Consider the following 24,804-nt stretch of genomic DNA (forward strand, 5'->3'; position numbering starts at 1 on the left):
TTGAAGTGCTTGTGTCAAAATTTAAAGGGCTCGTATGAGATTGTTTACACACCCTGGTGGACTGAATTTATTTGGCTTTTTAACCATCACAAGCCACTGTGGAAGAAATAAGCCTTGTCTGTCACTAGTAACTAACAGTTACAGCCTCAGACTATCCGACACTACAAGCAATAATATATAATTTCAAAGTGAGGAAACAAATAGGCCTAAATTAGACAGGCATGCCTGGCGGGATTTCAGAGTCGCATTGGTACAGTAAACCAGACTTTGACACAACTGCTTGCATTTAGTACTCTGAAGCTCAAAGAAGTGTGACTCAATGGCTAACTAGGGTGTGTCTGCAATTTGTTCAAACTTTTCTGTAAAGATAAGCATAAAGAGGTGTTCACGGACGTTATATTGCACAGTTCCCCCTGCTACAATGGCCCTTAATGAACAAAGCCTCATTCATGCACAAGAAAAAAGAAACAAGAATGGCTCTCAGAGAGCAAATACCTCCGCTAAGGCCCAACAGTCCCCTTATAAAAGTACATTATAATTCAATGGGTCTGGTTTGGATCTGCACCAAACTGCACATACTCATAAATATCAGCCCCTTAAATATGCCATATATAATTCATTAAGATTAATGAAATCAAGGATATAACTGAAAACACCACCACAATGTTAAAGAGAAAAAAGTCCTGAATCTCTTCCTTTGGTCATGTCCCACCCCTGCGTAAGTTTTCCTGGAATCCTTCTAACAATTCAACAAACGCAGATTAAAACATAACCTCAAATGAAGGTAAAAAAAAAAAAAAAACTTTTAAAAGCATATATAGGTTTTGGTATTTTACCTACTCGAAAAATCATTTAAGAAAACCTCTGACAGTGAAAACCCAGCCTTTTTTATAATACCCTCCAAAAATGCACATTTATTACTTTTGCCTTTCTTAAGACAAAGAGTCCTTGGCTCTATGAGATCGTCGTTGACACACAAGGCCTTGGTGTGAAGTATCTGAGACTAAATCTAAGCGAGAGTTCAGCTGCATGACTGATGTGAGAAGAAAGAGCCTGTAATTGAGAACAAATTATCGTGTCTACACTACACAAACTGGTCGAGCTGTGAAGTATCCCAATCCCATCTGTTACCGCTTCGCTGCCTCCCAAAAAAAAATCGAAACTTGCCGTCATAAAGAATACCAATAAGCCCTGTCATCTCACTGAAGAGAAGCAAGTTATTTATTTTGTCAGGTACTAACTAAAAAACTCAAAATGTTTTGGTAAATAAGAGATGTGTACTTCGGCTGTAATTCAAATGGGTTCTCACAAAAGTCGAGTCTGAGAAAACATTGTTTTTGTTGCCTGTATCATGTCAGAACAATTTATCACGCTGTAGATGGTGAGTGCGGCCAGTCCACAGCATCGACCACCCATCATGAGTCGCGTGATGAACTGGGTTTATTTCTGTCATACAATTATTGTGGAATTTCAACCACACACTCATCACAGCAGGCATTTCATTCTGAATCTAATGAGAAAGTGCAAAAAACAAATCTGTGTATGTCAAGGTATCTTCTACCAAGGAGCATGAGGGCCACTTAAAGAGAAAAAAATATCTGACATCAGAGTTGTAATATTATGGGAAAACAATAGGTACATTTATAGTAATAAAGTTGTAATTACCATTACCAGAATATTATTATTATCATTATCATCAGGACTCTGAAAAGATAGTGTAAGCCACATTTTACTCTTAAATAAAATAAAACACACACAGACTTGGAGGAAATTCTTTTGTGGAGGAGGGACAATATATCGTATATTTCGTAATTGAAGGTTCTGTGAGAAACTCTAGCGAGCGAGGATTCTCCTAGCAGCTTATTTAAAAAAACAATATTACAGGGTTTTTTTCAATTAGGACTAACTTCTCATAACGTTCTGACTGTATTCTCGTAATACTTCAATTTTACTCTCGAAATCAGATTTTTCTGTTTTATAAGTCCCATTATATAAGAACAATATATCACCGACAGCTCCAGCCTCATATATTTTCTGTGCATCTGATGAAAATATTTCCCCCCTTTGGTTCTGGTCATAGTTAAATACCAAAGCTGACTGGTCTCCTGTCTGGGGGTCAGGCCAGGGTTGAATATGGTAACAGCATGGCCCCATACAGTGCATCTCTTCCAGAATCTAGGGGCTATTTTAGGTGAGAGTGCACTTTTTTGAGCACCAGCAAGCTTGCGGGCTGGAAAAACAATCCCAGAATAGCTGATCTGCCGCATCTGGTCTGTGTCGTGACAAGCTCACGATGACTATTTGGCTCTGGATGGAGCAGACGTAGAAAGCTTACATTTAAATCCTTTATGATAGATTCACTTTAAATAGTATGCTATGCTAAACTACACAATAACCCATGAATCAAGAGGCAGTGATTAATGATGGCCTCAGATCTCCGGGGGACACAAACATGATGTCTGGCAAGAGAAAGCAGATGGTTTGATGGCTCCACGTCTGAGACAGTCTTGGAAGTGAGATATGAATTATTAGTCCGACTTTGTGGAATCCATATGACCACATGTGAAATCCTATTTTGATGCAGCACCTATTTAGAGTGCTAAGCAAAAACAGGGCACTTATGTGTAGTATTCAAGCTACTGTTATAACACAAGCCAAAATAATCATTAAAAAACATTTGCACCGTGACTCATTCAGATTCACTAAGATTTGACAACAATTAAGAAGCATTTGCACATCTTTAAAAAGTCAATTTTCCGATCATCAGTCTGCAAACGAAACTCGATCATTTCCCAAAAAAAGAGCAAGGGGAGCAATTTTGCACGGTGTGGAAGATCTGCCCCCTAAACTATTTTGAAATGTTCAATATCCACGGTGAGACAAAACTAAGTGCACAAATAGACAAGCAGAATAAGACACCGTGTTCCTCAGTGTCTCCGTGAGAGCAGTCAAAATCCTATCACTGTGTAGTTAGTAACGCTCAAGGTCTATGGACCCCGACATCTGGCCCTCGTTCCATTAGGCACCTCACATTGGCCCCAGATTCATTTATTAAGCTGGAACTGAAGCTGAGGCTGAAGTCATTCGTGTGCATCTCTGAGCTCCCTGTAGTGAGACCCTGGCTCTCTGTTTGGATTGACAAGGTTAAAGAAGCAAGTCCTCGGCCAAGCTGTTCCTATGTGATTGCAGCTGGCTGATGTGGGGGAGTGATGGAGGGGAAGACAACAGGAGAGGGATTTCATTTTTATGTTCAGATCGACAGTGAGGACATGGACCTCCAAGGCTCTGGCTTCTCATTACCCTTATCTCTCTCTTTCTCCAGCGCTAATGTCTACACAGGTTCAGCCATTATGTCATGTGGGGCCAGTTTAGCAAGAAGTATTCTTGCTGAGGGCTAATGTGAAAATTACAGAGCTGTAGTAATGTTTTCATTTTCAGGTGCAAGTTGAAGCAATCAACTTTGGATATCTGCGAGACAACCCGGGTTAGCATAATAACATTTAAAGAGATTAGTGTGACAAGTCCCAGAGCGTGAGCCGAGTCTCACATACTAACCCGGACAAGGGGATCTGAGGGGTGAAACCCAGTTCAGCAGCAGCTCTGGAGACACAGATAAGTATAGGGAGTAATTTTACTGATCGACAATCCCCCACACGTACAGATCACAATATTCGAGAAGTTAAAATGGACACGGTGGAAACAAAACATTCCCTCATACTAATCTAATGACAAGGAGAAAAGAACTCTGCATATTTTCAGTGCATGTAGCTGAAAACAGACTACACTGTAAGGATTGGAGCGATGGTTCTTTTTGGTGTTGCCTGTCTACATGCAATACGCATCAAAGGGGACGTTTTTAAAGTAGTTTTTCCTCAGCATTTCAAAGCATTGTAGTTGAGTACAGCAAACATTTGGTCTGCAGAAAGTAGATCCTTCAGATTTAAAAGGAGAAATCAAGGGCAGTCAGAGAGAACACACCTCTGCCAAGGTGGAAAAGAAATCCTTGATCCATCCCTATGTTTGGATCTGCTTCATAATTCATCTTGGTATGCTATATCTATTAGAGGTTATCAAAGCTGCTTGTACCTGACTGAATTCGTACTGTCATAGGTAAATTAAATGGTAGTTGTTGCGGGTTCCTTACAGCATTTGTTACCATACAGTAACTAAACAAAAACCTCCCACTTAAAAATACTTATTTTTGTTTGTTTGTTTTCCAAAATCCAGGTCCATTACACTGATCTGCACCACATTTTACATGTTATTAGATATTAACATTGTACATATGCCTGTTTATTTTTCTAAAGATCTCTGCATTATTTCATGAGAATTCACAAAAGTGCAATGAAAAAAAATTTCTATCATCATTTGCAGTACAGCCACACAGGCTAACTTGCCCCAGTGCAGAGATTTGAAGTATTCAGTCTCGTGCCAGGCTACCATTACTGCATACTGTTTCTCCTGCGTTGCTATGTGAAGTGCAGCATTCCTGGCTTCTCCCAGGTCAGGCCCTGTTAATGAGCGGCCGACCAGAGGCTGTGGGCCAGTGCCGGGCCAGCGCCTCACCACTCCAAAGTAAATAAACCGAGGTCTATTTCACCAAACACATTGTTCTAGGATAGATGAGGGGAGTGCAAGTGCTGGGGAAATATTTGTGCCACTTATATGAAAGTAAAACCTCAGAGGGTTTACATACCTCTCTTTGTGTTTATCTAGTATTTGTGTTGGAAGTGGTGGACAACGTAAGATTTTATGACTTAGGGTCAACATGCTCTATGAGACAAGAATCACTACAATGCATTTTCGGTTTATACTGGTACCTGTGTTGACATGAACTGTCCAGGTTGGGATACTGGAGCAATAACCTCAGGCTGTCCTTCAAGCCACGAAATCTTCAAGGGGTTTCCACTCAGGCCACTTTCATTTTTAACAGCTAGCTCCTAAGAAACACACCATAAAATATCAGTTAACTTTGAAATGATTAGGCCACAAAAACTAATTCTCTTTCTGCTGATGTGTGATGTGTGAAGGCTGCATTGTGCCCATCTTACATATGCGTATTTGTACAGGGACACTTGGTAAAGTATACATATGAAAAACACATGCCGACAGAGTTGGATTATAATTGGACCAACTCCCAGAGCAAAGCTTGAGCTTGGAGATGGGCAGGAAGAGACCGCAGACCCTGCACCCAGGTCTTGGTAGACTGGCAGACATGGTCCCGGGAGGGAAACCATATAATGTGGTGAGGAAACCACAACAGAAAAGTACACCATCAAGACAAAGGCCCTGAGGATCCAGACAGGGGTGAACAAGAGACAGCTCAAGTCCTTTCGTGCGATGGTTTAATTCAGCACAAAGTTCTCGACACTACAGAATGACTAAAACATCAGTCAGCAAGTCTCAGAGTTTCTCCTGAGGCTTGGACGTCTCTGACAGGTGCCATTCTAAGGACGAATTAAACTCAGCAGGTGACCAGAGACTTTGAGGCAAGTGATCAGTCAGCAAATGTGTTTTTATGCAGAAATCTGCTTTGGATAAGATTTCCATTGTGGAGAAACAAAATAAAGACAGAGAGTAAGAAAGAGTTTGGTACTTACGGCGGCTCTTATTGTTGCAAACTCGACCACAGCGCTTCCCGTCTTCTTACTCGAAAGAATCACGTTCAAAACATCCCCATACTGGAGGTAAGAAATTGGAGGATAAAAGAAAAGTCAATTGGAGGAAGAGGAGACATGCAGAACATTCAAATTAGTATTTCCTTTCACAGTACAACCCATAACCATGAAAACACAAAGCATATGCAGACAAGAAAACTCAAAACACTGGTGAATACAAAAGAAACATTAGGATTCAATATGGGTTTGGTTATTACACCTAATCTCTAATAGGAGGGTTTGTATGTTTGGGACTGAGACAGTAAAGCTGCAAAGAACACTCAAGTAACATCATACACTGAGCTGAGACCTAGAGACAACACTATCATAATTCTAACTACTCCTAGCACTTTGAAAACATTTGAGGTTGGAAGTGGATGTGCCTCTCATCCAGCTCTCGGCCACAAATCAGAACAGGGAGGAAAGGTTGGCCAAGAGGCCAATCAGAGCGCAAAGCATCTCAGCTGTTCCCTGACCTATGTTAAACTCTGGGCTCTGCCACTGTCCAAAAGACATGAGGATGAAGGATAGAAACACATTTTAGCAGGAGAGGCAAAATAATTGACCAAGGTTAAGTACAGTCATTAGCAGAGCAAAGGGAGTTTTTCATTTTTGTGTTTCACCTTAACCACTGTCTTTTATCATTACCCTCTCTCCTACCAAGCCTCTGCTTTGGGAGGAAAAAGTAGGATGTGCAAGACCTTTGACAGTCTTGTTCTGTGAAACTGAAGCTTTCTGGGAAGTGGAAAGTCCAGGAAAACTAATGCTTACTAAGGACACACTGGAGCAAGCCAACAGTGACAAAGGAGACTCTCAAAAGGCCTGTGTTTCTTAAAATATAAATATCTTAACATGGTTTTTCCCCCCTTAAGCGAAGATGTATTATTTTAGACGGCCAAAATACACAAGTCTGCACACGTACGCATGCACAAGTGTACACATGCCATATTTGCTTTCCCACTCCCACACAGCACTGGCTATTTCTACTTGCCTAAACCATTAACTGTCACTCAGTGGAGCTTGCCATCTCAAACTTTTTTTTTTCATAAAATTTGTTCCCTTTGCTTCGAGGAACAACACTTTTCCAGTCTTCACTCTGACTCAGCCCTCCTGCCTGGGACTGCATTGATTGAGTGCGTGCAGAGGAGAAATTCAAACGCCTATTTCTGGACAGTTTGACGTCAGTGACACTTGCCCTTATCCTCATTGCAGGCAAACCTATGCCCCACCAAAAGCCCTTTGCGCAGGGTTGTAGCATAAACTGGTCGGAGGTTGCATGAGAAGAGCACATTTCCTAATGCCTCCCTTGGCACCGCTTAATCACCTGGTTAAGAGGGGCACAAACACTGGCGTGCATGGCTTTAAAAGGGCACTACAACATTGCCCTCAGCACTTTCACTGCAACAAAACTTAATGGGCCTTGTTTAAAGGAACGAATAAAACAATCTACAGCGCTGATGTCATGCAGACCTCGAACATGGCCGGACTCTGCAGGCAAGGTTTACTGTGTAGCTCTGCTTTGGGACAATGAGATAGAGATATAGAATTCTAACATTGCATTTTATATTAATCTTATCCTGATGTAGTGGATTGAGAAGGGAAAGTTTAATTGAGATAGAATTCTTAGATTTAATATCCACAGGGTTTTAGATTTTTGGTAAATCCAGTAAATTTAAGGTGGATTTGGTAAATTGTTTCTCAAGCACTTTTTTTTATCTTATTCGTTGAAATCCTCCTCACATCCCGATAGCCTTCAATAAATAACGTTCACTGAAATATTATATTGTTACACATATAGTACTTTATCACATCAATGCAAAATTGCAGTAAATCCAAAATTCCTGCGAAGTGGTCTTGTTCATTAAATGACACAAAGTCCTGCAATGTCCTAATAATAAGATCATAAAGGGAGAGCTGCCTCTATAACAATGAAGCCCAACCCTAAATGATACCTTGATGAAAGTGTCTTGTGTGGAAAAAACAGAGTCCTGAAAGTAAAGGTTTTGCCATATAAAAGATTCGTAAGACTTAAAGTAGTCTTATTTGTACCTTCTGTAGAAGTCTCAAAAGAATGTCTTGGGAGTAGCCTCCATTTGTCTCGTCATCTTTTTTACACTTCCACTTCAACTGAAAAGAGAGAGAAAACATAAACGAGAGGTTATTAGCTGTGAACACTTTCAAGAGCTGAAGACGAGCATGATGATAAATTATTACAATTGATCAAACTTAACGGATGAGGAGGAAAAAACAAGCCCAATGATTACACAAATTACCAAAACCACCAGGGCCGACTGGAGCTACGGGAGAGAGACGTTGTTAAGCTGTTGGAACATCATCCCAGCACCACCTGCGAGACCTGCAGTCAATTTCCATTCATACCAAGGAGGAGCTGCACAGCTAGAGAGGTTGAAACTTGACACATGGACTCCTGGACCGCAGTGACTCACCTGCTTAACTGTAGCACAACACCAGACTCAATAATGGCCGAGTAATCCAAAGCAGGTCGATGCCTAAGGTGCTCGGTGGTGGGCAAAAGAAGAGGCAGTCCTCCTGGGCATTGTGTTTAAATCTGAACTGTGTTTAACCTATTTGCTTGTGTAACAGTGTCTCTGTGATTGTTGCCATATTGCACTATGTAAACGCTGTTGTAAAAGACACAGTGTTTGCTTGGAGTCCTGTCACTAAATTCTGATGCGAGTTCCCGTACTACTAAAAAGAGAGATTGTGCAACTTCTCACATCCATGTAAAAAGCCCAGCAGAGTCTCGCCAACATCGCACTAACCACTCAAAGTAAAATGATAAATGACAAGTAAATGTTGATTCAGCTCCAGCATTCTACTCACTGTCAGAGAAACAGGATTTCTGGGAAGTTCCACGTCTATGCAGCGCCCTTTACCAACAATTACACAAATGTACGTTCTTCTTCCAGCAGCAGTCTCTTCTACCCACTGATAAACGTCTCACCTATTAATCTTTGAGGAAGTTATTTGCATGATGGGATGTATATAGTTTGAGCCTGCAACACTGGCACATTCGCTGTGATCTCCAGCTACTTTAAATAAATATACAGGCAAAAAATTCATTAGTGGACACAACCCAAACTGCTCTCTCTGCATTTGATAGTCACCTACGTAATAAAAATAAAATTTCAATGAGCTGTCTCATGAAAAATTGACTGAAACTTGATTCAAGGAATGTTGGATTTCAAGTGAATAGCAATGTTTTGAAATTAATAATTTTGCTGAAGATTGTGTATCTAAAATTCCCAGAATTTTTTCAGGACATTTAAAATTAGATTACTAGGCTAATTTTTTAAACAAAAGCCAGAATTTGAAGCAGAGATAGGAAACTCACCAGGGAAAACAAAAACAAAAAAACGGTTTTATGAGTCTAGATAAACTTAAAGCAGTAACACCGTTTTTCTCATGAAAAATAAGATGCTGTTATTTGATGGAGGAATTTTGCTTCATATAATCCTAAAATTGAAGTGTGATCATGTCTCAAAATATATGAAGCAACATCCGTCAGTCTCACGGCTGCTGTTTGTTTTTATAAGTGAACACACAAACGTCAGCTGATACACTGCTGCACTAGATGGCTATCAAATTTTAAAACCAGATTTGTCTAGAATGTCTAAACACATTAGCTAACTTCCCCCAGTGTCTGTTAATATGCGCGGGCTCTGCTATTTCCAGGAGTTAATGTAATAAGCCCTCCCCTGACATGGTTACAGGTCTCCTGACGACGTAGGGGCTACTCTGGAGGAATGGGCGTAAGATCACTCTGGTGAGAAAGCAGCATATGTGGTCTCCAAATATAAAATTACAAATGTCTACGGTTCTATCACAATCCCAGCAGAGGCTTTGCCTGCACTTTCACTCAGATGGAGCAGTTCCTGCTGAATAGCCCACACTGCAGCCGCCGCCACCACCGCGCCAATCTTCCAGCATTAAACTCCAGGAACTGCAAACCTCATCCCAACCTCATCCACTGACTGACAACCTCATAGCTGAAAGACTTACCTTCAATTTGGGGGTCACACTGCTCTTGGAACATCTCTGCACTCCTGGGTCTGAGACGTGGACGTTGAAGTGAAAAGACAAAGAATCAATTGTTTTGCATAAGAAAAGAAATATGGCACTCATGGCAGCAGTTAAAGAGTCTCATGCAGATGTACAGTAATATAAAACTAGCGGTCACGTGGTAAATGTATGGCTCCTGCTACAGTCTGATGATCCTCTGAGTGCCTCTCAGAGAGAGCACTGACCCAGGGGAGGGCTGGGGAGGCCTGACTGCGTGCAAGTGGAAGAGACTCAAAAAAACGCGCTGACTATGCATGAGTAATTGTCAAGCCACAAAAAGGGATCAATCAAGGGCTAAGACTCAGTATTTCCCTGAAATACCCACACTTCCATAGCCCTATTTCATTCCATGTCTCCAGAATGGAGACATCAAGGATTTAATGCGAAAGTATTATCGAGAGGTTAAACGTTTGATGGACAGTGCGTGTGTGTGTTTGAGTCGAACTTGGCATTCCTATGTTACCTTGCCAAGTTTCTTTTGTGCCAAGACACTAAAATAGACCTCCTCAAAGTGTTTTAAAGGATAACATAAATTCAAATATACAATCAGTCACTGTTATTGTTTTTTTATGTGAATGATATTGGGTCAACCACAGGGTTTCTGGTGAGTGCTGTGGTCGTACTGACACTGTAATGGTTGGGAAACATGGGGGTTCACTCAAAGACGTTTCAGGGTTGTAAACTAGAAAACCTCATTGCACGGCTGTATGCCTCCGCCAACCAGTGCAGTTTCCAGATTTCTGTTCCTGATTCATATCAGGTCATTGTAACCTTAACCTTTGACCAATGAGCTCATCTCAAGTTCATCGTGGAGTCCGAGATATTCACTCAAGGCAGTCTTATCACATGCAAGAGGCCAAAAACATGTTTTGTGAAGCCATCGTGACCTTGTCATTAGACCTTTGATCATCGAAATCTTATCAGTTAACCTGTGAGACCCACTCAACATGTGGGCCAAATTTGAGATTTCCCTTGAGATGTTTCTGTGATACTATATTCACAAGGCAAAGTATGTTTGAGAGGAGATATCACCTTCACAAGGTCAAAAATGTGTTTTGTGAGGTAACAGTGACTTTGACTATCAAAATCTAAGTCATCCTTGAGTCCATTGGAATGTTTCTACCAAATTTAAAGAAATTCCCTCATGGTGTTTTTGAGATATTGCGGTCACATGAATGGGACGGATGGCCAGACGAACAACCCAACAACAAGAAATGAAAGGGACTGTGCTGAATAGAACAGAATGGACAGGGCTAAATCTTGGACGTGGGCATACTTCTCTGAGTGTATTCTCCCGTTTGCTGTGCTTCCTTTTCCCTCTGGATCTGCTCTCTGACAAGCCTCTGCTCTTCCTCAAGCTGTCTGGATCCCTCCTCCCTCAAACGGGCGATCTTGTGGAAAAAGAAAAACACAAAATAGTAATATGCACAAACAGATCTACGGGTTTTAAGTGACAAAACAACATCTGCATCTTAACTCTTCATCAGTGTCATTCATCACCTGGATGGTCAATGACACCCTTAGTATGTACAGACAACCTTATCCGTGAGGACAACAACACCTTGAGATGAGATAGAAAATGGAATAGTGCCACCTACTGGTTACCCCCTTCTCCCAAGGCCCGTGGCCACATTATTTACATGAATTGAGCACATCAAGCACATGCCATGACTACAAGGAGGCACGCACACCATTTTTATTTATCATTGGCTTCCTGAACAAAGCGCATCAAGTCATGCAATATCATCTAATGGGTTTACTGATAATTATGATATGGCAGTGAAAAAAAAGCCTTGCACAGACAGGGCCTTTGTTCTCGACCCAAGTCTTTAGTAGATTTCAGCTCAATCAGAAGAAAGTATTTGATGAAAAACAGAATAAAAGCACCTGGGTGTGCTTCAGAATTTCCTTGATGCACTGGAATACCATTTTCCCAGTGCACAGCTGAGGCCGGTAGTAAAGTAAAGAAAATATTTTGAATTTTCTCACTGGGAAACGTGTGGCACAATATCATCTGTCATATGGTTTCTATAAATTCTCTTACCTCTTCTTCTAGTGTTCTCGTGATTTGCACTGCCTCGTAGCCCTCAGCTTCTGCTTGTCGCTCTCTGGCCTCCAAGTCTGTCACAACAGACACAGACATACATGCACACACACACTGAATATCTTTTCCGCTATCAGAAACAGACAAAACCAGCCTAAATAACTTGATTATTTTCTAACAGCTGCTTGTATTTTATTTCATTCTGGATGATCCCTGTCTGTCCCTATCATTTTAAAAACCTCAGCCCTTGTTTTGTTAATCCTGGAATGCGTCTGACAAAAAAAAATCTAATTTAAATATAACCCATTACACTACAAATACAAAACCCAAAATCAGTAAACCAAAAGCCAAGAGATGAGCTAAGATTTGGAAAGGGACTCACCAAGCTTTATTTTCTTTCTCTTATCATCTAGTTTTCTGTGTCTTTCTTCTGCTTGTTTCTTGGCAGCACAGATCTTGTCATAGGCAGCCTGAAAACCGCATTAGACACCAGGATGAATTGTGGCCATGTGTTTGTGGGTGCGTGGGTGCGTGGGTGCGTGGGTGCGCGTGGGTGTGTGTGTGTGTGCGCGCGTGTGTGCATGTGTGCTAGCACTTTTGTGAAAGATTGAGAGGTATCTATGGTCTTACCTTGGCGGCAGCATCAGTTAGCACCTCGAGGGCCTGAGACAACTGGTGGAAGAGCTCAGCTGCAACAAAGTTAGACGAGAAGAGTCATAAGACTGAGAGTTATATCACAAATAAAAACAGAGGTTTGTAGGTTTCTGTATGCTGTAGACTTCTGGAGAGTTTTAAATCTATAATATGAGCTTTAAAACTACGGTTAAAAAATGTGGTAAAGAATTCAGAAATAAATGTATTATTCTTTTTATTTATTTGTATAGGGCCGATGGCAATACTGAGATTTTTATTTATAAAAAAATTGGCAATGATTCCTTAGATGTCGTCATATGTCTTTATGCAATATAAATAAAGGAGAAAACACAAATTTAACCAAATATATAGAACTTTAATAATTTTTAACACAAAATGTATGTAAACATAAATGTACATCTGTTTTGCATTGTTTATTCTGTAAAAATTGGTTGGCTTCCAATAGCTGCAATGAAATAATACTGGTTGATTTGTAAATATGAGCCAAACAAGGTGAAAGGGAGGGTGATTTAGATGTGACGAGAGTGAAGGGTCAAAATAGTCAGCATGATGTCTTCATGGGACACATGTCTGAGATAAACTTGGACATTTTACTCTTCAAAAGATTCCATGAGTCTCACAAAACCTGTTTCCTCCAGTGACACAGCTACACATACACACACAAACCCTCCACCTCTCCGTCCATACTCCACATCAGAGCACCTCAAGGGGCCACCACTGCAATCACCACTACCACGCAAATCTCCAACTCCCCAGTTGTCATCCAACATACACTCACACAAATGTACACACACGGGGCGACCTAAAATCCCACTCCCCATCATACAACCGCCTCACTAGTGCATTATACTAGCCAGGCATAATCATTCACTTATGGGAGGCCCAACAAACCGATAGTGTTACTCCCTGGGGGGAGCGGAGGTGCACACTAACAGGAGGCTCTGGAGATCATGCTACCAGCAGAGGTGGTCACGTTACCTACATGCATATAATGGGCTGGAATGAAATCCAACTGGGGGGAGACCTGCCATGCCCAATAGGCAGCTCAGAGTGTCACAACATGGGGGGTTGAGGAAAATGAGGGATACTGAGGGGGGTGTCTTCAGTCACTGAGGAATCGTGAACCCCAAGTCACCTCTTACATGCGTGCAACCTTCCCCTGAGGGGCAACCAGTACCAAGTCTTGCTCCGCTCTCGTGCGATGCAGGCTGGGTCTGTACATGCGCGGGTTCAAGTGTTGAGGCCCTCCAAACCACTTCTTTTCCATTTCTGGGAAACCGCCGACCCCCTGCTTTTGTATTATCCCTCTCAACCCCTCAGCCCCACCAATTTCCCTGCTTTTTTTCCTGATATAATCAGGAATTGTCTGAACCATCCAGTAACCACATAAACCTCACTTGAAAACATGCCTCATGACCAGCCTTTTGTCCAAGGTGCTTTTTTTCCCCTCTCCCAACAAAAAAGTTACTTTGAGATTTCCTGGCCCAATTGTTGACGTGCCGACTGGCAATAGGCCATGAAAGGACTCGCAAAGTCAAGGAGATGGAAACCAGGGTGTGATAGTGGCGTTTGGCTAGTCCTGTCTTGCTAGAAAGCGACAGGAGACTTTGTTAGACTTCCCACAAAGTGCTGTGTCAGTGCTGTCTGCAGGGTTGCTGAGAATGCTACGCTAGAGGATTCATTTTAGTTAGATAATTAACCTTAATTCTACGGAAAATAACACAGATTGCAGAACAAATCATAAATCTTCTTCCAGCTCTTCTGTGACTTCCAGACATCTGTGGCTCATAATAGAGCGAAGGTGAAGAGACACAGACATTAACTGTCTCACTCACCTGCTTTTGGGTTGTCTGGGTTCTTGTCTGGATGGCATGTCAAGGCTTTCTGTCGATAAGCTTTCTTGATCTAGGGGAGAGAAACAGATAAAACCTTAAAGTTATGTGGTGTGGAAAATATTGATGAGGACACAAGGAGAACAAATCATCCACTTAACATCTACAAACATTTTACTCATGTGAAAGTTAAATTCTTATTCTCAGTTCCAATTATTTTTATCCTGTCTCCCTCGCCCAGAAAACCAAAATCTGGTTAAAATAATTGATGGTCACATTGAAATAATAGCTAGAGTCTGACATGAGGGAACTGGGGGTGAAATGTGGTCTGCAATTTTACAGCTTGTATTGTTTGGATCGAATCAACACCTGAGCAGATCCTCTGCTTCGTGTCTGCTTGACGTGTTGTTAATGGAGCCTTAACCACCATGGCACACAATGTGCTGTGAATTACCCACACAAGGATCCAAAACCATTCTCAGGCCCGTTGCCAGTTTGCAAGATAAATGTGCCCTGAGTTGCAACTTCATATTAGTCCATCTTTATTGTAACTTAAAAAAGAGTGCTACAGTAACATACACAAACAGAGCGCCATTGTTTACAACAAACTGAGAAAGACACTTAATATCTTCGGCTGTTGGCCAACACGTTTGGGGATGGTTCAGAGAATCAAAATGGAAAAACTAAACAATACTTTGGAGTATCGTAATGTCATATGAGGTTGTAGTCATATTTTTTTTTTTTTTTTACGCCAGGTCACTGCTTGGAATGTTAACCATTCATTTGTCCTTCTAGAGACTTAATGACAAGATGGTTTTCATTAGATCTCCGCTCCTCTGGTGGAAAAGGGGAAGCAGGAAAACTTTCAGTGGAGACCAGAGGGGGCTGCAAAGTGCAGCGATGAATCTTTCCGCACACAACCTCAAAAACATACACTTAAGCATTGCATGCAAAGGATTTGGCACATACATCCTCCTATACATCCAAGGCTCAGACACAAACACACACAGACACACTGACATATTCACTTTCTCACCAGTCTTAATCAGACATGCCAACGTTCTGCATGTTTTCAAATACAACCCCCTCAGCGCAAATCAATCTCCTGCCAGCATGCTACAGGCGATAGAATTTGGGAGCTCCCTTCTTCAAGCCTGGAAAACGTCTTGTCCATGAGTTGTTTTGCACAATTTTATCCCACGACTGCACGCCAAAACAAACAGAGCTGACTTTACACCAGAGAACTGCATGATGGTGTAATCCATCAGTGTCCAAGCCTTTTTGACAGCAACTCCAACAAGTCTCCATGACAGTCGAGAGTTAGACCCATTAGGCTGGATGCCCATAGTCCAAGGTAAAGGAACTGAGCCTCCACATGATTATGAAAAAGCTGCAGTGAACCCCTTGAAGATTATCATGGCTCAGACAGCTCTTAAATGTCACAAGTCCTTTCTTCTATCTCTTCAACATCAGATTTTTTTTATAGTTCCCACTGTAAAGAGAGAGGGCTTTGAGAGACTAGACATCATGAAAGGATATTTGGTCTTGCTGCTTGGCACACAGAGCCTTGCTACAGTTAGAGAGTGGACACGCAGGGCTAAGGGCTGCCACTGTCTATTCCCCCGTTTTTTAAGCCTTGCCCTGTTCATTTCTTTCTTTATTCTCTGTGCTCGGCTCGCAATCCTAGTTTTGTCCAAGTCTCCACAAAGACTTCTGGTAAGGTAGAAAGGAATGAAAACTGAAGTTCAAGTTTACTGTCATTCATCCATAGACAGAACAGTGAAAAAAAGGGAAGCCAACTTTACTGGCAGGTAGCGGTAACAGCTGGAAAACTCCTGTCTTATACAACCAAGTCAGTGCTTTGACAGCACATAGAAAAATGATTTTTTTTATGATGAAAATTAGACTTTTGGTACCAAGATGGTGCTACTGGCCAAAATGCCAAACCTGAGGCTTCAAAACGGCAGTTGACAAACTGATTTTATCAGATTTTTTAATTGTGTGCTACAGAGATAGATTTGTCCTTCCACTGCAAGCAGCTATGGTTTCCATTTATTTCCACATGTTATGAATATCAATATGAATAAATCCATAAAACTTGAGTGCTCTAATCCGTCTTTGCATGGTAATGCAGTTTAAGTGCAGACTGTCTTTTTTTTTTTTTAAAGTCGCATTACCTCACAACAATAATGTAATTTGACAAAAACGTATGCACCTTAATGCTTAGACAAAGACAATTCAGAAGTGTGTGACATTTTTACACCATGCAGAAATTAATTTAAAGAAGTGGTCTGGCTGACGAATGCATTGAAAACAGAGAAAAGCAGAGTATCGTTGTACACAGCTGTCAAGTTAATCAGGTATAATTTGAAATAAAACCACTGCTATGGTCTTTTAGGAGGACGCACTGTGTCCTGAACTCACACTCACTTCAGTTCTCACGTTCTTCATCACCTTCAGACAAGATAAACATGTCGCCACATCTGCTTGAAACTGTGCAGATGTTTAACTTTGCCAGGACAAGTCTGGCCAGCTGAGATGTTTGACAAGTGGGACCTGTCATCGTCGGAGCTGTAGCCATATTGCACTTCATCATATTTGTGTCACTGGGTTCAGTCAAAGCTGAAGTTTACACACATGCTCTCTCTATATTTCACTGAATTATCTTTACCCCCTTTCACTCATGCTTTTTTTCTCTATCTGCCCCTATTTGCCTTTTCACTCCCTCCAGCATCCTCCACGATATCTTGTCTCAACTGTGCTTCCAGTGCTGTTTTGCTAAATAATACATGATTACTCCCATCAATGCCGTGACACGCAAGCCTTAATTGATGCTGGAAGACCCTGAAGCCCTTTGGTCGTACAGACTAGAAGCCAGAGCGGGCCAACTGTTGAAGAGGTTAGCACATGTGCGGATAAGAGTTCTCAGATCGAGTGGCATCTTTCTACAGCCTTCATCCAGGGAGGCAATTTGTGCAGTTCACCATGACCTTTGAGAACTGGCTCTCGATGAAGAGAGATGGAGAAAACCATATAAAACTTGTGCTAAAAGAAGAGCCTACAATTCTGCTCTGTCTTCTTTCTCTTGCACGTCAAACCATTCTACATTTTCATGTGCCAATTTTTCTTTTCTCATATGCAAAGCAAACTGAATTGGAGAAATCTCAGTTATTTCCCACACTTCAGTTTGCAGGAGGAACCCAAAAATTAAGGAAAGACTATCATATTGCAGCAGCAGGCCAACAGTAGACTAATGGTTAGTAACATGGCCAAAAACAGACTCTCTGTGTCGCCCTGATCACTGCCTGCCACAGTCTTAACTGCGTGCCTACATCTTGTCCTCATTAAACTACTCTTTGGTGCCAATTACAGTTGACAAACTGGTCCTGGTGCAGCCGCAGCACAGCCCCAATAGGGCCCCTAGCCTGTGTGGCTGATTAACTGCCTGATCTGCTATGGGCCCATCCTCCATAATTACAACACTCTGACTTTGCATGAGCTTTTGAACCTGGGGAAAAAAAACAATATGAGCCTGTCAGACATATTGGTCCTGGCTTATATGTTTGCAGATATGAGTCAATATTAAAATGTTTATTTTACAGAATAAACAATGCAGAAACGATGTGCATTTATGTTTAGATTTTAGGTTAAAAAAAAATGATTTTGTTTCCAAATTCAAGTTCTATATATTTGTATTTTTGCCTTCTTTGCATTTATATTTACTTGTAATAACTTGTATGTAGAAATTTCTCAGTATTATATATATATATTAACTTTTAATAGAATAGTGTCAGGATGATAAAATCAAATTTAGTGACTATATTATTGATCTTAAATTTAAGCTTCACACAATTGTTATTTATAAAGTTTTTTTACATCATAGATCATATTGGTCTGATATAACTGTGGGGCACAGATCAGTGAATTTAACACAAACCACATGTGTGACGCTATCTGATGATTAAAGCCCTAAAACATCTTGACCCCACATTGCATCACTGATGCTTTGCCCCAGTGCACCATGGGATGCAATGACAATCATAGTCTAGAGGCCCTGTCTCAGCCGACACTCAAGAAATAACTCATCAGCAAGAGACATGAGTTCACAATCCACTGTTAGAGTATAGAAGTAAATCATCCAGACAGTAACACACCAGGTAAACTACAATTTATGGAGCTGATTGAACCACAAGGAATGTTGTGTGGTCTTGACTGTTGACAGTGTTTTACCAAGGGTCTGTGGTAGGTAAAACACACTAGGCAATAATTACCCAAACCCTGCTGATATGCATGGGCACAGCTCTCTACGTGGTGGCTAGCCTTCAACAACAGTCTTCCTCAGCACTACAAGGATAAAGCAAATCCCAGTATTAAATAATAGGCTCGGACAAGCCAGTATTTCCCATTTATCAGACAAGCTCAGAGGAAGGTCAACAGCAGTGATAATAGAAGGAGATGATAAACAGAACCAGGAGGAGCTACAGAACGCAAATAATCTACGTCAAGGAAATGTTTTAAAAGCTGCGGCAAGGAACACATATACAATCTCAGAGATGCGCTTCCCCTTCCTCAGAGATAAACAACATGCTTCATAGTGGTGGTGGGATAAGTAGCCCATCTGATGACAACCGTCTTCTCACATTTGATTGATTTTTGAGCCCAAACCCCAGAACTCAATCACTAGAAACACACTCACACAAATGAAACCCTGCTATCTCTGTCGACCATCACCAGACCTCACAGAACCAGTCTGGTGCCTCGGTTCTGCCCAAGCCACAACCGCTAACTTCCTCCAGGATAATCCTCTGGGGAGGACAGGACTTTGAAATCCAATTAAGAAATTAACTTCCTCCCTCGTTTTTGGCAGCAAGTTTAATTTCCCTTCAGGGCTGTGGATTCTGCATGTTGGAAACTGTGAGTAGTGGTCGTAGAGAAAAAGTTGGATTTTCAGGACATCGTGAAGATCTGATGTGGAGCTGGGAAGTGAAATGTAGAGGAAGATTCTCAGGAAGGCGTCTGGACTCTCCTCTACATACATATAAAATCTATGGAGGCACAATCTGTTTTTATGCCTCCAATTCTGCCATAAATGCTGGGTCTGGTATCAACAAGTATATAAATCTACCGATACACTGACACATCTTTATATTATATTAGTTTCACCCAGATAACACCGTCATTTTCTTTTTCCAAGAAAATCACTACAAAACTGCAGAGAGCAGCAAGCTAGTTCAAAATATTATCAAAATTGACAATATTCATGCTAAAATGTCCTAACTAGTAAAACAGTGATAAATATGTGATATTGTGTAAGACTTCAGTTTCCAGGGCTGGCAAAATTTAAAAGGTCTTTTGTTTTTATTAACTGTTGCTGCATTTCTATCTGAAGGAAGTAATTGTTGTGTATTCCTAGATTTTGTTATTTGTGTTATTTTTCAGTTATGACTGTCAAACCACAAGTTCTTTGGCATTCATTCTCTGACTGTATGTACAGTATTTGTTTTTCAAAGGATTTAACATGATTATGGACTGAGCGTTGAGGTGGTAGGCCCAATATTAATTTCACATCGACACTATTTGGAATTTATATTCATTTTAAATATGCTGTTGGCCAGACAAGATAAGTCTAAAAAATAAACATCTGTAAAAGTAATGAATAAGTTAACATCCAATATAAATATATAGAGAGACTATAAATAAAATATACAGTAAAACCGAATATATACAGTGAAGACATTCCAAAGTGTGATGGTTGTGATTTCTATGTTATAATTCAGTCATTTCTTCTTCTCCTAGTTGTACACTGGTGTGGAGCTCTGAGTGTGAAATAAAGATGAGGTAAACATCCTTACGTCAGAGACATTTCAGATCAGTGCTGATGCAAAGGACTTGACTGATGCTGTGACGCCGCTTGGTGGTGACTTCAGTGTGTTACATTGTTTTAGCCATTAGCCAGTTAGCCTGAGTTGTCTTTCGCTACCAGGAGTCTCAGTACAACTTAACAAATGTTTTCTTACATTTCATTTCGGATAACTTAACAGAACGGCCCTTACGTCATTGTACAACACACCACATTAACGCACTCTCCTGTAAGCTCCGTGCAAGCAAGCTAGCATAGCCTCCTGCCTGCAGAGAAAACTGTCCTCAGACACAACTTCATTCAGACCTGGAACTCAGGGAACGACACCGTGCAGCCTGCAGTGTCTACACTCACACCTGTGGCTCCCTTCACTAGAACTGCGCCTCGTTATCCGACTAGCTGAACAGCTAACCGGCTAGGTACCTCTTTCGTAGTGGCGGTGTTGTCAATTCCGAGTAAACCATACAGGTCCATCTGCAGGAGGTCTTTGGCCTTCCCGGACATGACTGACGACAAACACTGACAGTACTGACACAGGCAGAAGAATAACGGGTGTAAACGTGGTGTTAGCGTGGTGTTAGCGTGCGGCTAATTCTGCTGTTTGTTGTTGTTCCAGGTCGCACGAGTTTGACGTCTTCGGCAACTGGCGCCTGCACTGCATCGTGGGAAACGTAGTCCTTGTTCGACTGCTTCTCCTCAGGTTTGTTTTGGAGATGTTCTGATAACACAACATTTACATCTCAAAGAGGGTTTTTATAAAAGCTTTCACTTTTTACAATCATTACCACGTTGTGAGTTTTTAACTCCTTAAATCCATCTTGTCGTCCTTCATAGATTTTTCTACTAAATATTTATAATTATATTATTTTTTTATTTACATATCTCATATTCACACATCACAATTTGCCTCATATTGCTCAAAGAGCAACTTGCAGGTTTTAGATACCAGTGAATTATTGTGTATGAAAATCATGATGAAACTTGATTTAGATTAACTGTGACTTCTAGAGTCGTTTTTGTGAGAACACTTTGCTTCCGCATCTGAAAACGACTGACCGAAAGTGACAAAGTATAAGGGAGTCTGGACAGATTAGATATCATTTTATATTGATAAATATAGATCTCAATCCCAGCTTTGAGAGAGTGAAGAGGTTGAAAATAAACAGGTGCGACATTTTTAACCTTCAGCAAGAGATCAACGTCATCGTACTGTTTTTTTTTTGTAGTTGTTTTTTGTATATATTGTATTAGGAATATCTCAGTATTCCCCCAGAGTGGCTACTGGCCTTCAATATGTTTCCACAAAACCTATGCATACATACATTCAGAACCTGTCACCAGGTTGACTACACTTTCATGAGGCTTTATTTTTTCTTTTGCATATAATGTTCATGTGATTTATGCTCAGATTTTCTTCTATAGCATGTGGCCAAGATACTTCAGAAAATAAATGTACCAAGTCCAAGGGATAATTTGATCAAGATCATCTTATTAATCAGAAAATCATCTTGTTTTCAAAAATTGGAGGCACCAGTTACCTCTTACATAGTATTTAACTTTTGGATTATGTAAAAATACCTCACTTGGTTGGTGGATCTGCAGAGCTGAATTTCTCAGTCATGTACTAATCTTATAACACCAGTGGCGGATCAAGGATTAAATAAGGGGTCATAACGGGGCCACAGTTTACCCAGAGGGGCCAATTATATGTCCAACATCCATGCATGATTCCTGATTCAGTCCTGCCTTGTTTACTGTTAGCTCTAAAGATTTGAGAAAAGACACTCATCATTGAATATACAGTATTTTTGAAAATTGTTCCTCACACATTGTGTACTTCAAATAATGACAATTTGTTAACCTATTACATCTGTTAGTACTGTTAGTAAGTGACTAGTTTTTGAAGACTATATATATAATGTATTAGGAATATCTCAGTATTCCTCAAGAATGGCAACTTGCCTTTATTATTTTTCCACAAAACTCATGCACATTGTCAAATATGTTTACCAATGCTTCCTCAAATTTATACTTTAAAGTGTTGTGACAGTTTGTATTTAAATAATGATCCAACAACGTAGTACAGAGGGTCCTCTTTTTAAATTATTGTAACAGACACAGTTCCTCTAAAATAATTATTTAAAATTCTTTACAGCCTTCTCACATCACATCTAATTCTTGCTTCTCAGCCAGAATGAACACCTACACTCATATTTGTGTGATAATGCCAAGATCAGCTTAAAACATAAGCGTGTCAGCAGATGAGACATATTACAGCAGTGGACATCTTGTGGTTTTATTTTCCACAGCAGGGCTCCTCTGAATCATGGTTTAGCTTTGTTCAAGACTTTGGTTTTACTTCATTAAACCAGCTGAACTTGTGCCAATGATGAAATGTAAACAGAAAGCTCTGAGTCAAGTTCGTTGTTATCAGATCATCTATTTCCTGTCACGGTTATCACGATCACATTTCTTTAAAACAAAATAATGAAATGCTGCAGCATGTCCTGAAAAATCCCCATAATGCTGAAACAAGAACATGCCATGACATGTCTGCTCTCATTTTCTGTAATCTAGTCAGAGTATCAAATATCTAATGAAAACAGATACTTGATATCTGCAAACTGTTTTGAAATGATACCTGAAGTTGTATAAAAACATTTGTCTCCTGTCAGGGTCATTATCCTTGGGATCTGTGTGCAAATGCAATGATCTCTCTTTTCTATCAGGAAACCTATGACAAACACAGTCGGGGTAAATCCTGTATACACTGCACAACACACACCCTACAGACGCCTTGCAGCAGGTTTAGTGGATTAAGGCTCTGGTTAAAATCATGGCTGAAAATCCCATGATGCATGTGCATGTGTGAACAGTAGAACGATAAATGGAAATAGGAGAATCGTGTTTGCTCTGACTTTAAAGATTGGGCGTTTGATCCCAGTGAATATGGTTGATGATCCTGTTTGACTCGCTCAGCTAGAACCTGGACTACTCTCCATGTGTGCTATGATGAGTTCATAATATTTGCTCAGACCAAGCTGCTCAGTTTAAACAGTACTGTCTCACGTATGACCATTATTTTAAATGTGAAGCTCTGCATATTCCCCTCTGGAGCTGTAACACGAGAACGCCATGCTGCTGATTCTCACCGTTCTTCATGAGAGAAGCCCAGTTTTTCTTTAACTTGACAGACAAAACGTTGAATGGTGATGGCACAGGGGACCTAAAGCAGTTTAACAATATAGGGACCCTATAGTGTATCTTTGTTTGAGCAAGTTTAATAGCCTCAAGTCAGATATTACTGCAGGTTATTAACAAAATTTATAGATTCAAGTAAAGGTGTTTTCATTGAAGCTAATTGACGATTCAAGTTCACATCAAACTTAGAATAGAGCTAGAGAGCAATTTAAAGGAAAGGCAAACACAATGGAGAGCCACAGGAACCACGCTTTTCCTGTTGTTTTATCCCAACTTTTTTATCTCCACAGTCCTTGAGGGGAACTGCAAACAAACTGAAAAAAGATAAGAAATTCTTGAACTTTGTATTCTTTGAGCATTACAGGACGTTTGCTTCACAAGGAGACATTTTGTCTCAAGTCCAAGATAACTGAGAAAAAACAAGTGACTTTGTGTTCTGTTGGTGTGATGAAGGAGAGAAGATTTCACATTCTTAAATCCTGAAGCCTTGTAAAACAAATGGAAGAATTAACCTTTGCTCCGTTACCAAGTGTCTCTAGATTTTGTCTGGATCCTGAATTCTGAACTTGAATCATTCAAATGACAATTATGGATTTAAAGTTCAAAGTAAATATGTTGAAGTCCACTGAGGAGGAAGGAAGACTGGTTGGTTTAGATTTCATGTTAAAAGGCCCCAAAAGGCTACTCAGGGCTGGACATTGTGTCTTCAGGTATTGTAACTAATTCAGCCACATTCATTTAAGAGTATAATAGTAATATGTACTCTGTAACTGTGTGACATCTTGTACATTCGTGAGTTCAGTTCTTCTACTGACTTCAGTCAGGAAACGAATCTTTCCTCCAGCAGAGACTTTCTTCCTGGGGTCAGATGCAGTTGATGGGATGGGGGTGAGTGAGGGGGGGGCCCAACCACTGGCTGCATACATCCAGCATCACAAACAGATTCAAGCTGCTCAACAGCAAGCACACTCAAACCGGAAATCAGCCCGTGCGGCTTCCAAAATAAAAGGCAACTTGAAACCCCATCTTGTGATTATTGTGTGATTTCATGTGTTTGATAATCACTACTATGATCAGCTCAGTGCTAATTAAGCCACACAGAGGCTAATGTGTTCGCCAGCTTCTATTTTAATCTTTGTTGTTGGCTGTTTTATTATTTTATGTTTACATTATAAAGTGCAGTGTGGTTATTGCTGTGGGAATTTTTGGTTGTATCATTTCTCTTTAGCTACTTAGCCAAATTCAGTTTTCTTCATACCACGACTTTGGTCAAACCTTTAATATTTTGGAACAGTCAAATGTCAGAAAAGCATAACCAGTAATTATCTAAATATAATTTTTTTAAATAGAAATATATGATTCAATATGTATTGCTTATGCGTTGTGCAAATACAGTGATAGAGTATAGCACATAATTGATCTACTGCAAATTTGTTCATTAAGTGTTTTTCATTCTCTTCATCAAGAAGAGTT

At 40.5% G+C, this 24,804-nt stretch overlaps 1 protein-coding gene across 1 annotated transcript in view; it reads right to left on the reverse strand.

Annotated features, from left to right (window-relative positions):
• dnajc17 (DnaJ (Hsp40) homolog, subfamily C, member 17) overlaps positions 1-20,803 on the reverse strand; it is a 32,326-nt gene extending 11,523 nt beyond the window's left edge. Inside the window, exons 1-10 of the mRNA XM_069535880.1 lie at positions 20,554-20,803; positions 14,274-14,343; positions 12,415-12,473; positions 12,167-12,254; positions 11,785-11,861; positions 11,017-11,131; positions 9,681-9,730; positions 7,707-7,784; positions 5,601-5,681; positions 4,821-4,940 (exon numbers count right to left, since the gene is read on the reverse strand). Coding sequence (XP_069391981.1) covers positions 4,821-4,940; positions 5,601-5,681; positions 7,707-7,784; positions 9,681-9,730; positions 11,017-11,131; positions 11,785-11,861; positions 12,167-12,254; positions 12,415-12,473; positions 14,274-14,343; positions 20,554-20,634 — 819 coding nt within the window. The 5' untranslated portion in view covers positions 20,635-20,803. The remainder of the gene's footprint in view (positions 1-4,820; positions 4,941-5,600; positions 5,682-7,706; positions 7,785-9,680; positions 9,731-11,016; positions 11,132-11,784; positions 11,862-12,166; positions 12,255-12,414; positions 12,474-14,273; positions 14,344-20,553) is intronic.
• Positions 20,804-24,804: the final 4,001 nt, after the last annotated feature.

Source organism: Paralichthys olivaceus, chromosome 12, assembly GCF_024713975.1.
Source record: "Paralichthys olivaceus isolate ysfri-2021 chromosome 12, ASM2471397v2, whole genome shotgun sequence".
Taxonomy (NCBI): domain Eukaryota; kingdom Metazoa; phylum Chordata; class Actinopteri; order Pleuronectiformes; family Paralichthyidae; genus Paralichthys; species Paralichthys olivaceus.